Source organism: Sporothrix brasiliensis, assembly GCF_000820605.1.
Source record: "Sporothrix brasiliensis 5110 chromosome Unknown Cont19, whole genome shotgun sequence".
Taxonomy (NCBI): domain Eukaryota; kingdom Fungi; phylum Ascomycota; class Sordariomycetes; order Ophiostomatales; family Ophiostomataceae; genus Sporothrix; species Sporothrix brasiliensis.
The window spans coordinates 541,651-557,101 of NW_024467138.1; the positions used below are offsets into that span (position 1 = coordinate 541,651).

Sequence of the window (15,451 nt, forward strand, 5' to 3'; positions counted from 1 at the left end):
CAACCACAGGACAGAGACGCCACGAAAAAGCCCAAGGGTGGACGTCCCCATATTGAAAGACACGCAATGTCGTTTGCTGTCACGCAAAACGGGCCGTAGAGTGGAGGGGCGTGGAGCGAAGTGGAGGTGGACGCAGGGGCCCTGGCCGTCGTGGTATTATTGTTGGAGGATCACGGACAGAAGCGGACAGTCCCGTTTTTGTTTTGGGTGCCATTTTCGTCAACGACAACCCAGCAGTCATTGATCTGTGGTCGCAGTATGCTGGGACGGCGAATTGCATCGTAGGTGTCTAGCGAGGCAATTCTGGAATTTACTTTTCTTTTCCTGCCTTTGCCAGTCACTTTTTTGTGTTTGTTTCATCACTTTTTTGTGTTTGTTTCCACCGCCATGTTACACGTCAATTTGACGGGACGAAATCTGCTGTCTTGGGCCCTCAGACCTGCTCAGTACCATTCCCTTTTCGTCGTCTCGTTCCCAGCTGAAGGGAGAGAAAACGGAAGGCTGCAGAATGTATGCCTTTGCGGCGTCGTGAGGAACCCGAGAAAAAAAAAGAAAAGAAAAGAAGAAAAAAAAACCGTTACCAGAGCAGCGGAAGTAGAAGAAAGGAAACGAAAAAAGAGATGAGCAGTCAGCACATAAGCATAGGGCTGACCAACCAGAGCGCAGAGGTTCCAAAATCGACAAGCACATCCTTCCTTCCCGAAGGCTTCGAGCCTCACTACGCTGTGAGATTTTAGGAACGCAAAAGTACACCCCCCCCCCCCCCTTGCGGCATCCGCCCATCCTTCAAAGCCACCCACTATCCACGCCTCGGACGGTTTTCAATGCGACGTTGTGATGGGCACAAGTCGGCCCGCGCCTGGCCAGAGGAGGTATGTCTCTGGACATGTTCAGAAAACCCCTTTATTTGGGGGTATCTGCGTCGCCTTCCTACCAGACAATTTTTATCTGTCATGTTCCGTTGACACGAGGAGATACAAACCCCACGTAAAATACGCTGTACTCGTTTTCATACCATAAAGAGTCACAAGCCGCCTTTCGCGGCAATGGGCAGCAGGCTTGGGGTTGCACTCTCGGGATTCACGGGACTGCTCTTTGGGTTGCCGTATCCCCCACGTAGTCGTCGTGCTCGGCATCCGTTCTGCGCCCAAGTCCATTGTGTTCTTGTTACTCGCGATTGCTCACAATCCCACACAGCACAAGGTGCCGCCTCGGGCATTTTCTCACAGGTTGCTGATCGATTGTCGGCGATGCCGTTGTATGTGAGATTCTCTTCAAATGTATTGTGCGCAACACGAAAACAGGACCCGGAGTCTGCTTGGCGCACGACAAACATATTAAGACTGGATAGCATTTTGTGGTCCCTATAATTGTGTGCGTTCCAGCGCCCCTTGTCCTTTGTCGTCCATCCATTGCTGTCCCTTGTTTTCTCCTTGTGGTGTTCCCACCCAAATTGCCTTGTTACGAATTACTCAATACGGTTGGCCAATCTGCACAGCCCTGTCACCCCTGTTCCTGTCATCCGGATCCCGCGAAACAGTGCTACACATACACAGTATAATGCACGCAGCGCGCCAACCTCCAAATCTAGAAACAATGGGCAGAGCCCAGAAAGTCGAAAGCGAGAACAGGGGAGCCGACCGAGGCTAAAGAACCAACAAGTGCCTGTCAAATACTCTCATATCGCCTATTACGAGTTCACCAGCGGGAAAATGACGTACAGAATATGGAGCGATTGTGGCTATTCATCTGCTGTATTTGGCCCTTTGCCAAAGCACAGCCTTGCAGGATGGAGAAGCAAGGCCGTGTGACCTCCTTTGGAAGCCAGCCACACACGCGCTCCCCCCCCTTCTACTCATCCGGTTTACGCCGTATTTCGACATATCCATCTGAGGCACCAGAAGAGCGTCGACATTAAAGGCATTGTGGCCCTGCCACGGAAGATGCCAAATCGGGAAGTGTAAGAACGTCAGCGACGTTACATCTTGTCCGTACGCCTTAGATAGTACTCAGTCGTCGAGTATTCATTACGCCTCCAGTTCTCTGTGCCCATAAACAACCTGTCAAATGACTGGTCAAAGAAGTGGTCAAAAATTCTATGCAGTGATATCATTAATCGATGTATTTCATAGACTATCTGAAAAAAAAAGGGGGACTATCTCAATCTCGTCTTCGATTCGTTGGTATCATGTTGCACATCGCTCCCACATCCGTCCCTTAGATCTGCTTCCGCAAGCCGGTGCGGCTGTCCACGGTCGGGTCCAGGCGATTGGCCATGTCCGACTTGTGGGGGCCAGCGGTGGTCTGGACACCAGCGCCACCGACACCGGCTCTACCGACACCGGCACCACCGACGCCGGCACCCCCGACGCCACCGACACTGTGGTTGTTATACGCGGCCGTGGTCGCGCCCGGGTGAGCGGCATGGGGCGTGTGGTGGTTGTGGTGGTGGGCCACGCCGGCCGCGGCGGCGGCACCGACACCACCGGCGACGGCGGGCGACACGTTGTGCTTGTGCTGCGCGGTGTGGGCTGCGGCCGTCTTGGACAGGTCGCTGTCGACCGAGGGGTCGAGCTTGTTCATGATGTCGTGTCTGTGGGGGCCGGCGGTGTTGGGAGCAGGGCCGGTGGCGGTGGTCTGGGTGGCCGGGATGTGGGTGGCCGGGTTGACGCCGCCGCCGAGGTGGTGGTGATGGCCGGTGGTGCCCGTTGTGGCGCCGGTGGCCGTGGTCTGGTTATCGGGATGAAGGAGACCCATGATGGCGGTTGTGATGTTGGAACGTGAAAGAGGAGTTGAAAGTTGGTTGTTCTTATTTGCTATTCGTCGGATGATGGACGTGTATGAAGATGAAGTTGAAAATGAAAACAATAGCGAGCCCAAAGAGTGAACGACCTTTTCTTATATATATGTCTGCGATGAGAACTTGGCCCAACGTAAAGAAGGCGACGGCTTCGATGAGATCATCAGGAATCCCTTGACCAAGAACGTTTTCGTGGCAATGGCCAGTCCAGACAACGAACGGCCAAGCTCAAACAAGCTGCCTCCTTGGTTCATTCTACTAGCTACGGCTGAATTCTCCGCACGCGTCACGGCATCTACCAAGAGCATATCGTTCTTGGAGGCCGTCCTTATGACGTCTGCGATTCTGCGAGGCAAATCCCGATCTGGAGGGTCGAGTTGTACAAAATACATTCTGCCGTGTCAGACAGGGGCACTAAGACTGGCAGAAGGGGTAACCAAAGACCCCAAAGACCCCTGCCTGCAGCATCATTGTTATGTAATAATATCATTGTCCGTTGAAAATAGGCAGGCGAACAAAAGGGGAATGGATAAACATAAGACGTGTGGGGACATTCATGTTGAAAACGTGTTTCCTTGCATAAAAAAGGAAACGAACTGACGCCCGAGACGCCATTGACCGAACGGTATGCCATCTCCAACATCCTTCGAATGGTTTCCACTATCCACTATCCACTAAACCCACCGTCGACGTCGTTGACGTTTTCCTTTTCGTTGACAGTGGCCCCTGGCGGTTGCTGTTAGTGGATGCTAGTGGATACCCTGAAACGTGGGTGGCAAGTCATGACGTGCTGCACCCCACAATTTTGGTGTCGTTTAGCCGTCATTGGCCAAGGCTTGACCAACAAAAGCAACAAGAGCAACTTTCAAGATTCCAGGACGGAGGGACGGCACGGAGGGACGCTGACGGTATCGCGATACCGGCCCGGAGTGGTACGTCCACCTAGTCACCCAGGCGAGGCTAAGCGAGCCAAGCTCGAGATCTCGTGAGCTCGCGTCGTGTGATGTTCACCTTCTTCCCAAGAAGGAACGCTGGTTGCGATGTACATGAGGCTTTTACTATTGTATTCCGTAATGTCTGTCGTGAAAAGGGATCATAAACGTCGTGGACATTGTACAGTACTCATGCCGTCTTCTCCTTCTTCCACAGATCCCGCCACATCTCCTTGAGTCCGTAGTGCGGCTTCTTATTATCGTACACCCGCACGGACCCTGTGCTGCCCTCGCCAACAAACCGCTCCAGCACCCGCCGCCCCATGGTCTCGCTCGTGGCGTCCGGGTTGGGTGTGGGCGGCCGGGCCGCACGTTCACGGATCGTCTCGGCCAGCGTGGGCGCCACGTCCGCAAAGCACGCCAGAAGCTCGCGGTCCAGCGAAAAGTAGGGCTTCTTGGCCAGCTCGGGCGCCATCAAGTTGTAGGACCGGGTCAAGGCATTGAGGTCGCGGATCGCGAGCTCCATGTACGCGCGCTCGGCGGCTTCCCACTGGGGATCACGCAAGGGGCGGGTCAAGTCGCCGACCGTCGCATCGGCGGGCGTGGGTGTGGGTGTGGCTTCGGCTTCGGCTTCGGCTTCGGCTTCGGCTATGGCTGTGTTGGCTGCGTTGGTGGCCGTGGCAGGCTCCGCGCCCTTGCCGGCCTGCGCCATCACTGCATCGTCGGTGTGGTTGGTCGCCACCGCCATCTTGTCCACGTCCCGCCGCCGCGGGTTGTGCACCTGCTCGGCCGCCGCGTATCGCTCGGCCGCCGCCATTTGGTCCTGCAGCGACCCGCCCCGGCTGGCCAGCGACCGCGCCGCATGCCGCCGCCAGTCCGTCCGCAGCTGCATCCGAAACGACCGCGCCGACCGCACGAGCTCCTGTTGCTTCTCGATCCACGGCGGCACAATCTCCTGCCGCTGGATCATCTTGTTCATAATGTATTCGGTCGTATCAATAAACGGGTTGTCGGCACGCGCATCCCGCGCCACGTTTGTCCCCCGCGGAATGTCGCGGAACTGCCCGCGCGCAATGGCGTCCTCGATGCGCTCGTTGGCCAGCGCGGCCAGGCCGGTAAACGTGTTGGGCATGTTGGCCGCGCCGGCCCCTGCGCCAAACCGCTCGCGCAGCTCTTTTCGAAAGGCGGCGCGCTGCTTCTCGTCGGCGTCTGCATCGACGCTCCCGTTCTCATTCTGCTGGTCCTTTGCCCTTGTCTTGTCGCCCATGCCCATGCCAGCGTACACCGTGGCCTTGTCGCGCGCGTTGGCCGCCCGCTGGCCCGGAGTCTGAGACGGCGGTCGCCGCAGCCGCAGGTCCACAACAACTGGGTTCGGTATGGACGGTTTCCCGCGCAGGCTCGGCGGCAGCGGCTTTCGTGCATCGTCGAGCATGCGCAGGATCGTGTCTTCCGGTGCCTCGTCGCCGGTCCAGTGCTGCGCCGCCGCCAGGCCACGCGTGCCGGCACCCGTCCGGCTGGCCGACCCGAGTGTCTGTGCGTCCAGTCCAGCAGCAGCAATGGTGCGGCTGTGCTCAGTCCGGAACTCGGCGTCGGCAATCTTGTCGAACAGGCGGTTCTTGAGCTCTTCGCTGAAGCCGGCTTCTTCGACGGCACGCCGCCCAGCACGGCCACCGGTCAAAAGGGCATCTTCCGTTGCTTCTTCGAGCCGTCTTGACATGGCACTTGACTCCTTCTTCTCGGCCGTCTGACTCAAAGGCTGTTTCGGGCTGTTTGTTGTCGAGTATGGCCGTGCTTGTCCAGTCATTGGTGGTCGTGGGGGCCGAAGAGGCCGCGCCGGCCGCAGAAGCGCAGCGCGTACGCAGTGCTGACACACGAATCGTGGTGTCGACATGGCGGATTGCCGTCGACAAAGCATCGCATGGCTGCAGTAGTCAAGTAGGAAAGAGAGCGTAAAGAGAGACACCTCACATCGTCCGCCGATGTTGATACAAAATTCGCCTTTACCGGAGTTAGCAGCGTATCACTCTCTCTCCAGCGGACGGTTACGGCGCTGAAATGTGCTCCACCCTTCTAAAGCTGTTTTTCGCTGATGGCACTAGCGCCGTTGCTCTGTATTAGTCATTTCAATTAAACAAAAACAGACGCGCGACGCGTCTTCTCACAGTTGGCGGGCGAGGGGTTGTTTTTTCTACAATTTACAACGGCCAGCAGACGTCACCCAAGGCAAGTGGATTAGAAACCTGACAGGACATCCGGCTGTCCTACTTTCTCGACCACCGACACAACACACACGCACAATGCCTGCCGCACGAGACGACACCGCGGCCGTCGAGCCAGCGCCGGCGCCGGTTGCAGCCAAAAACGGCAGCGAGGCACAGGCACAGACACAGTCACAGACACAGACACAGCAGACAGAGGCACCACCTGCCGAGGGCAACAAGGAAGAAGACCAGTACCTCGACCTCGTCCGCGAGATCCTGGAGACGGGCGAGCACCGCCCCGACCGCACGGGCACCGGCACCTACTCCGTCTTTGCCCCGCGGCCGCTCAAGTTTGCGCTGCATCGGCGAGACGAGGCCTCGGGCGACGTCGTGCCCGTCCTGCCGCTCCTCACCACGAAGCGTGTCTTTACGCGCGCGGTCATTGAGGAGCTGCTGTGGTTCGTGCGCGGTGAGACGACGTCGACGACACTGGCCGCAAAGGGCGTCAAGATCTGGGACGGCAACGGGTCGCGCGCCTTTCTGGACCAGATGGGCTTCACGGACCGGGAGGACGGCGACCTGGGCCCCGTCTACGGTTTCCAGTGGCGCCACTTTGGCGCCGCGTACCAGGACCCGCACACCGACTATGCGGGCCAGGGCGTCGACCAGCTGGCCGAGGTGGTGCGCAAGCTCAAGGAGACGCCGTTTGACCGGCGCATTCTCCTGTCGGCCTGGAACCCGCGCGACCTGCCGCAGATGGTGCTGCCGCCCTGCCACATGTTTGCCCAGTTTTATGTGTCGTACCCGGACGCGCCCCGGCGACGGAGCACGTCTACAACAGCGGCAGCCCACCCGCCGCCGCCTTTGGCACCGTCAACCGCGTCGACCGCGTCGACCCCGTCGGTCGGCCACCTCCACTGCCAGCTGTACCAGCGCTCCTGCGACATGGGCCTCGGCGTGCCCTTCAACATCGCCTCGTACGCGCTCCTGACCCACATGCTGGCGCGCGTCTGCGGCCTCGTGCCCGGCTCGCTGACGCACGTCATGGGCGACGCGCACGTCTACGTCGACCACGTCGACGCGTTGGAGACGCAGCTGGCGCGCGTGCCCCGGGCGTTCCCGACGCTGACGATCCGCAACGACGGCAGCAGCATTGACGGCTGGCAGCTCGAGGACTTTGTGATTGAGGGGTACAACCCGTACAAGGCGATTGCGATGAAGATGTCCGTGTAGGCCCGTGGATTGGTACATTGTGGTTTTGGTTGGCGAAACACAGCACGAGCGTGTCTGATTATCTGCTTGTATTTTGTATTGTCATGCCGCACGGTCCGTGTACACGCACGGATGTCCTACTGTATACAATTTGTTTAGAATTAGGATTATGAAACGATAAAGTCGTCTAAGTGGGCAAATAGAATAGCAATCCATGTATGGGGGTATCTTGTATGAAAAAGTGTGCCAAACAAAAAGGTCATGACGAGTAAGAATAGATACAGGAAGGAAGAGGGGGAAATGGAAACCAGGAATAAAAAACGCCTAACGCATTGAAATGGTCTGCATTGCATCATCAAACAACCAGTCCAACAGGAGGACGTCGTCGCTACGCCGCTAATGTCGGTTCCGAACAGCCTCCTCCTTTTCCCAGATGGCCAGCGCGCTCGTCGCCGCCATCACCGACCACCGCTCGCCCAGCGCCCCCGTCAGTCCGGTGCCCACATAGGCAAACTTGAGCTGCTTGGTCATGCTCATCCGCGCGTCCGAGTACATAGCCACGACCTCGCGTCCGTCGGACGACACAAAGCCAGGGGCCGGCTGCGCCCGGGGTGCGCCAGGCAGGGGCGCCGTGCTCATCCGCACCAGCTTCCACCCCTCACGCCCGCCGCCAAGCGCCGCCACGGCATTGCCGTAGCTGTGGCGCCACTCAAAGGTCTCGCGGTGGACGTTGCGCGGGTCGGTGCCGACCTCCATGGTGAAGGTATAAAAGTGCGACCAGCCCAGCACGATGTCGAGGCGCACGGCCGTGGATCCGCCCCGGTACGTCAGGGGCGGTGGGAGCGTGATGGACATGTGGTCCGACATGGGGACATAGTCGACCGCCGCCAGCAAGGGCGACGTCTCCGGGTTGGGCCCGTTGTGCAGGGCGATGACGGGATTCGACATTTGCCACAGGGGCCGCATGCGCACGGCGTACAAGGGCGTCTGCTGGTGCTCGCCCAAAAAGTACACGCGCGAATAGTTGTCGCCATACAGGTTGAATGCGGCTGGAAACTGGCGGCCCGTCGGAACAGAGCCGGGGGCCGGGCGTCGGCCAGGACCGCTGGCACCGTTGTTGCTGCTGCTGCTGCTGCCACCGCCGCCGCCCGCACTCGTCGCTGGTCGCGGTTGTCCGGGCTTGCCGCCAAACGTACCGCCGGCTGCTTGTTGGTAGCCGGGTAGATGGCTCGAGCTGACACTGCCAAAGCCACCGGCCACGGCGGGCCGCGACGAGCCTGCACCAAGGCTCCCGCTGCTCAGCCGCGCGTTCGCGTTGGTACTGCTCCCCGCGCTTGTGCGGCGTCCACCGTTTGCGCCCAGGTGGCCATTCGAGGCGGCCGGTCGTAATGGGTGGCCGCTGGGTACAGCGAGGTTGTTGCTGTTGTGGACCATCGACGGTGACGGGCCAGCGCCCGGTGACGGGGCGGCGCCGGGTGATGGGGCACTGCCCGGCGAAGGACCTGCTCCGGGCACCGGGGGTACCGGCCTACTAAAGGAGGCTGGCGAGATGCCAGTGGCTTCTTCGTAGGACGGCGGCGGTGCGTCTGGAGGGATGTCGAGGAGGGGATCGCTCGGGGGAGCGAGATGGCCCGCAGAAGAAGGACTCAAAAGGAGGGGCGTCGACGGCGTCTGGTTGATGGTACTTGCATCGCGGCTATAGCTGATGGGGCTGGAGACTGCACGGCTGCCCATGGTGTCGCCGGGCCCTGACGACCCCTTCGACCGGGCTTCGGGGGGCCGGTCCATTGGGAGGGATGGAGGGGGGAATGTCGGTGGAAAGACCTTGTTCGGTAAAGCTCGCGTCGAAATATGCAGACAAAGTATATCGTAAGTGCTGCCGATGACGTCGGCTGACTCGGTGGTCGTCGGGGAGTCGATATGACGCGGACAACAGCGTCCAAACCGAGTCACGGCGCGCGTACGGATGATTTAAAAAGATGCAAAGAAACAACCGTCGAGAGTTGGCGCAATAAAGGAGCTGTTTTCCTCTCAGACAAGAAAGGTGGTGCTGAAGGAGGAATGTTGGCGTCAGGCGTCTGTCTTGTGTGAATGGGCCCAGACAGTCGTTGGCAGCGAACCCCGGACAATGACAAAGAATGCTCAAGAGAAAAAGGGGGATGGGAATAAAGCAGCAGAACAATCAATGGACGGGGACTTGCCAAAGGGCCAACTGTGGGAGTGGAAGGGGGAAATAGGAATACGATGGTCAAATTAGAGGCGGCGATGAAAAATAGCTGAAAATCAGCTCACTCGTGAAAGACAATGTGGCCAGGCAAGAGCAGCCCACCGACAGGGCGTGCAGCCGGGGGCGAAGCGGGCCCACACCTGCCACGGAATTGGCCTTTGGGCGCGTAGTCGGGGTTATGGTTGGTGGCGGTAGTGGCATCGGCGCGCGGGATTTACAGTGGCTATAGGCCCATTTTGCACTAGAACGAAGGAAACACAGCAAACACATAAGTTACATAATACAGTGGCCGTACGTCATCGGATGGCTGCCACAGCCACAGGGCTGAGCATCCTGGTCTTGTCTGTACGTACTGAATTGCAATTCCCAGAAGATTTCGAGAGTTCTAGGCGCCGTGTGTCGTGCTCTGAAAAGCTTCTGACAGTCGCTTATTGCTCTTTTGCGTCTCGAGAGCACCCAGCCTTGTCCAGTTCTGCCTCTTCCGATCGGCGCTCTAGTCGCCCAAGTAATCTGCGAGACAGCACACGATACCGGACTTTGGCCAGGCATGTCAGTATCGTCAAACTTCGTAGCATCTCAGCCTCTTCATCTCCCTTCCCCACTCAGCTCACCAAGGTTGGTTAGTCGAGTTCTAGCCGGTGGACAAACTGCCTCTTCTGTGGAGGCATTACGCGTCGTTTTGTTTTGTTTCGATCCTTGTTTCATTATTATTCGTTATTCGTCCTCTTATCGTGGCCTCATAGTCGTTGCTCGTCCTCCCGGGGTCTCTCGGGCGTCTAAACTCAACAGTAATCATGATCGCCGCCTCGTTGTGTTGCTGTTGCTCTTGCTCTTCTTCCGGCAGACCGTTGCGAGTAAGTGGGTCTGGTGGCCAGGCCTAGCCAGGGGTTGCGGGCGCCCTCTTGCAACGCTACAGCTATCATTCGTACTCTCCCCCGAACCCCAATCAACCCCATTCCAAGCTGCCGGAGCCGTGTTGTCCGGCCCAACGACATTGGCGTCTGCCTGGTGAACCGCATGCCTTCATCCCACAGCCACTGCCCAACACGGCCAGCAGTTGTCCATGCATGGCCTTTTTGCAGAGGGACAGATAAGTCCTCTGGAAAGGTAAGATTACTTTTAGCACGGCCAAGGCATGGCATGCCAGCGATTTTTGCTTTGTTTTGAAGATTATTACATGAAACACCGCATAACTTGCTCGGTAGTGGCAGGCTTCTCTTATGGTGCGCCCTGCGTTTTCAAGCCAGGATACAAAAATAGACCAGGAAGAGGCTCACGTTTCTCAAGGCAGGGCTGACTGAGCTGGGCCGGGCGAACAAGGCACACAGGGTGATAGAGGGGGATGTTGATATCAAGTCGTACAGAATAACACCATTGCTGTACTGCTCCCGTACTCGTGGATATATGGCGTAGGGTAATATATGATGAACGCGGATCTTCAATTGTATTGAAAGTGGAATATTCAAGGTAATTTTATGGTCTAGTTAATATCTTCATATTGAAAAGTGTATTCTTGAAGCATTGTTAATTTGTGTTGTCTTGATTTTGCATGATAAATCAATAAATGTACACTTGACAAAAAACCTTCACATAAAAATTGGAATTCGACACTTCAGCTTTCCAAAAACGAAAAAGTACATAAATACCAAAGCTGTCTGACCCAATGTACCCTCCGGTGGAGAGCAACGAACCGGAAATCATCCGTGCCATGCAATTTTACAACGGATGCTGCCGTAGTACAAAAATTCTACGAAATTTGGAGTTACCGGATGTTGCTAGATCTGTCGTAGTATCCAATTGTACGTCTTCCAAACAACGGCAACTGTCTGTGAAAACCAAGTCCCGGATATCATGAAATGTCCAAAGCAATTCGCTTCAATGTGCCCCATGCGCCCAATACCACCAACGAATCTCGGTTTTCTTTCAGCCGTGCTTCCACGCCAAGTATATGCCTCCTCGCTATGCCTCCTCTCTAGTCCTCCAAGTCCGGGTCGACGGCCGTCCCGAGATCGCGCGCCTCCAAGAAACTCCGGCCAAGCAGGTCGTCCGGTAGGTAGTCTTGCCGCACGCGTCCGTTCACATAGTTGGGGTTGTACTTGTACTCCTTTCCATAGCCGAGGTCCTTCATGAGGCGTGTGGGTGCATTGCGCAGGTGGATGGGGATGGGCAGCGAGGCGACGCCTGGCTCGCGCAGCGCCGCAAACGCATTGTTGAGCCCGCGGTAGGCGCGGGTGCTCTTGGGCGCCAGCGCCAGGGCCACGGCACAGTGGGCCAGCGGGATGCGGGCCTCGGGCATGCCAATCTGCTGGGTGGCCGTGTAGGCCGCCGTGGCGAGCGGCAGCAGCGAGCTGTCGGCGAGCCCCACGTCCTCGGAGGCGATGACGACCATGCGGCGGGCGACGAACAGGGGGTCCTCGCCGGACTGCAGCATGCGCGCCAGGTAGTAGAGGGTGGCGTCCGGGTCGGAGCCGCGCACCGACTTGTGGAACGCCGAAATGGTGTCGTAGTGCTGGTCGCCGGCGCGGTCGTAGACGAGCGTCTTGGTGAGCGCGGCCTTGAGGTCGTCCTTGGTCAAGGCTTTGCCGGGGTCGTTGGTGGGCCGCGCCGCAATGGACAGGGCCAGCTCGAGCAGGTTGAGCGCCGTGCGGGCGTCGCCGTCCGAAAAGGCCGCCAGGTACGCCAGCAGCTCGTGGTCGATGAGCGGCGACAGGGCCGCGCCTAAGCCGTTTGGTTTGGTTTGTGATGCGTTGGGTGTGCTGTCGCTGTCTGTGTGTGCACGCGTGTCGTCTTGCGTCTCGCCCCCAGCCTCGCCCACAGCCTCGCCCACACGCACGCCCGTCTCTTCCAGCACGGCGCGCGCCAGGATCCGCTGCACGTCCTCCTTTGTCAACGACGCCAGCGTAAACGTCCGGCAGCGCGACAGCAGGGCGTTCACGACCCGAAACGACGGGTTTTCCGTGGTGGCGCCAATCAGCGTGATCGTGCCGGCCTCGACCGGCTTGAGGAACACGTCCTGCTGCGCCTTGCTGAACCGATGGATCTCGTCGCAGAACAAGATGGTCTTGCGTCCGGTGAGGGACAGCTCGTTGGCGGCGTCCTGGAACAGCTTCTTGCACTCGGCCACGCCGCCGCTGCTGGTGGCGTTCATCTCGACAAAGCGGCTGCCGACGCGCTGGGCGATGCAGCGCGCAATGGTGGTCTTGCCCGTGCCCGATCCCCCCCACAGAATCATGGACGGCACACGGTCGGACTCGATGAGCGCACGCAGCACCCCGTTGGGCCCGACCAGCTCCTGCCCACAGACGTCGTCCAAGGACTGCGGCCGCATGCGTTCGGCCAGCGGTGCTGCCCGCTGGGTGCGTGAGCGTTTGGCGGACGGCAGTGCCGCTTGTGCCGAGGACGGCGGCGGAGCCGCTCCGTTCGTTGGGGCTGCCTCCCCATTTGTATGTATCCTGCCGTCTCCGTCGTCGCCTCTGTCTCCATCTGGTTGTGGTGGCGAGCTCTGCCCTGGGCCCTCCTCAAACGTGCGCTTCTTTGACCCGCCGGCTGCGCCCTGTGTTGTGATTGGCAAGGTAAACGTCGCCCCGGTGCTCTTTGTGCCCTGCGAGGCACTCGGCGTGCTGTGTGTCCCGCTCGCACCGTTTGTGACGGCGGAGGTGCTCTGCTGTCGTTTCGCGGCGGGTGTCTGGAAAAAGGACGAGGCCGACCGCTTCTGCTGCGAGCTCGATCCGAGGGACGGTGAGCTCGGCGGCGGTCTTGGTCGTTTTGTGCTGCCTTCAGCCGTCCCTGTGCCATTCGCTTCGTCGGCACCCTCCTCCACGACATGCGTTGCACAGCCGGCGTCGAGGTGGGCGTTGATATCAGATGGTCGTACATGTTTGCTGCAGATCGGACAGTCGACGACGGCCGTCTGGCCGGCAGGCCGCGCGAACATGTTTGACAAAACGTCGTTGGACAAAGACCAAACGAGGCCGGCAGGTATATGGAGATGTCGTGGAAGATGCTTGACTTTTACGAGGTGCAAGGAATGCAATGTTGTTGACAGGCGTGCTTAATTGGAGTTTCACTGTCTATCCTGGAAGACGCGTTTGTTACAGAAGAACGAGGCAGCGCCACACGCGGCAACACACGCTAAGCTACAGGGGGCGAGGGGCCCTGGACTTTGGACTTTAGTGGCCCAAAGAAGCCCATACTAAAAATACATGGGCGAATCGAGCATGAGAAAGTCGCCACTGCATCATTGCCTGTCGTCGTTTAGGTTCGTTTTGGGTTTACGATGGAGACTAATATGATACTCGGAGCACGACTGTTTCGTGTCATTACGCTGCCTCATTGTTGCCAAGGATACAGAGACTTGTCTCATCTGATGTGTAGACTGGATGATACGAAACTCGTGTAAAAGGGAAAAGACCATGCATTCTATGGAAATGTACAGGGGAAAAGATGTGTATAGGTCATGTATTCATTAGGCAGGTCCGATGCGCGTGTTCCATTCGGTGCGGTCCATGGACCTCTGATCTTACACCATAAACGACTCGCCGCAGCCACATTCCTCCTTGATGTTGGGGTTCCGGAACACAAACCGCTGGTTCAGCTTGTCCTCGACCCAGTCCATCTCGGTGCCGATGATGCTAAAGAGCGCCTTGCTGTCCACCAGCACATGCACGCCGTCCTGCTCCACCATCTCGTCAAAGGCGCCCGGCTTCTCGACGTACTCCAGGTTGTAGGACAGGCCGCTGCACCCGCGGTTGCGCACGCCAATCTTGAGGAGCTTCGGGTCCGGCCCCTCGAGCAGCTCGCGGACCTGGTCGACGGCGGCGGGCGTCAGGCGCATGGCGGCCTTGCGCGGCGTGCGCAGCCGGGAGGGGCGTTTCTTGGGGGCACCGGTCGTTGGTGTGGTCGACGGGGATGCTGCAGCGGCGGACGCGGCGGCGCTTGTGGTGCTTGTGGTGCTTGTCTCCTTTGGCTCTGCCTGTTTCGCTTCCGTCGCGGCCGACTGTGCCTCATCCACTGGCATATTCAGTGCCTCCTTGGCCGTCGGCGCAGGCGAGTCGACTGGCACGACAGGCGACGGCGGCGGCGGTGGTCGCATAGTCATGGGCGATGTGGGCTCAGTGTAGAGGGAGTAGCGTGTGTAGGGAGTTGTGGACGATGCGGTCTTGGGGTTTGTCGCTGAAGATGTTGTCGAGGAGTTCGATGTCGCCTCTGCCTGCGCAAATGGCGGGGGTCGCTGGGCGGCCGCGGTGCTGGACAGGTAGCGGCGGCGCTGATGCGCGGGACCAGGCGATACCATGCTGCTGCGGCCAAGCGAGAACAGGTGCTGCTGTGGCTGCAGCTGTTGCGGCTGCAATTGCCGCCGTGGGTGATGCTGGCGCAGCTGTCGGACGAGGCCCTGCCGGCAGAAAAGGCAGGCCGACTCGGCCGACTGTCGTGGGAGGAGGGCGTTCATGTTGGATGGACGGTGGAAGGCGTTGCGGTAAACGAACAGGAAATGAAGAAAGAAGAAAAGAAGAAGGAGTCGCTGTGAAGGTGTGACGGCTTGTACGAAAGCAATGGGTGGATTGGCGGTCGTGGAGGAAGTTGGATTTCTAAGAAAATGGGTTCGAAGAAATGGGTCTAGTTGGTTACGTCGAGGAAAAGGGTCGTTCCTTCCCCCGGCTTTTCCAGGGCCGCATGTGGAAAATGGGGCGACAACTGGACAGTGCGAGGCCATTTGTGGTCTGACGGCGCTGGTTACTGTGTATGGGCCCACTTTGACCGGGCCAATGACAGGCGCCGCAATGGTCAAAAACAGGCGCCCCGCAAATAAGCGGTGGTTCTGCTAGGCCGACGCTGGCTGGTAATTACGAGCGGACTTTACAGCAGCCAAAAAGCACAACACAATTGAGCTGAACATACAATGGCCTCACAGCATACTGACAAAGATGCACGTATTGTACAAGACAAATTCAGTTCTATGTACGACTTGAGAATTGGATGGATGAGAAAAGGACAGGAATATAGCAATTGCAGCCGTTGCTCGTCTGCTTTTGTATACCACAAAAACGCCCACAAAACGCCAGTGCTCTCGTGTCCCAGG

The 15,451-nt window shown here is 58.4% G+C and overlaps 6 protein-coding genes across 6 annotated transcripts; 1 reads left to right on the top strand and 5 right to left on the bottom strand.

Moving 5' to 3' along the window:
• Positions 1-2,217: 2,217 nt before the first annotated feature.
• Positions 2,218-2,757, bottom strand: SPBR_01062 (uncharacterized protein; the record flags this gene model as incomplete). The annotated part of the gene is made up of 1 exon (XM_040759381.1): positions 2,218-2,757. One exon carries the CDS (start codon positions 2,755-2,757, stop codon positions 2,218-2,220), a length of 540 nt encoding a protein of 179 aa, XP_040617965.1.
• A 1,165-nt stretch (positions 2,758-3,922) lies between these two features.
• Positions 3,923-5,623, bottom strand: SPBR_00461 (uncharacterized protein; the record flags this gene model as incomplete). The annotated part of the gene is made up of 1 exon (XM_040758780.1): positions 3,923-5,623. The coding sequence occupies one exon, from the start codon at positions 5,621-5,623 to the stop codon at positions 3,923-3,925; it is 1,701 nt and encodes a 566-aa protein (XP_040617966.1).
• Positions 5,624-6,029: 406 nt separating this feature from the next.
• Positions 6,030-7,166, top strand: SPBR_00755 (thymidylate synthase; the record flags this gene model as incomplete). The annotated part of the gene is made up of 1 exon (XM_040759074.1): positions 6,030-7,166. One exon carries the CDS (start codon positions 6,030-6,032, stop codon positions 7,164-7,166), a length of 1,137 nt encoding a protein of 378 aa, XP_040617967.1.
• Positions 7,167-7,541: 375 nt separating this feature from the next.
• SPBR_00622 (uncharacterized protein) lies at positions 7,542-8,933 on the bottom strand (the record flags this gene model as incomplete). The annotated part of the gene is made up of 1 exon (XM_040758941.1): positions 7,542-8,933. One exon carries the CDS (start codon positions 8,931-8,933, stop codon positions 7,542-7,544), a length of 1,392 nt encoding a protein of 463 aa, XP_040617968.1.
• A 2,411-nt stretch (positions 8,934-11,344) lies between these two features.
• Positions 11,345-13,306, bottom strand: SPBR_00361 (uncharacterized protein; the record flags this gene model as incomplete). Its single annotated transcript, XM_040758680.1, has 1 exon — positions 11,345-13,306. One exon carries the CDS (start codon positions 13,304-13,306, stop codon positions 11,345-11,347), a length of 1,962 nt encoding a protein of 653 aa, XP_040617969.1.
• Positions 13,307-13,891: 585 nt separating this feature from the next.
• On the bottom strand, positions 13,892-14,821 carry SPBR_00892 (iron-sulfur cluster assembly accessory protein; the record flags this gene model as incomplete). The annotated part of the gene is made up of 1 exon (XM_040759211.1): positions 13,892-14,821. One exon carries the CDS (start codon positions 14,819-14,821, stop codon positions 13,892-13,894), a length of 930 nt encoding a protein of 309 aa, XP_040617970.1.
• Positions 14,822-15,451: the final 630 nt, after the last annotated feature.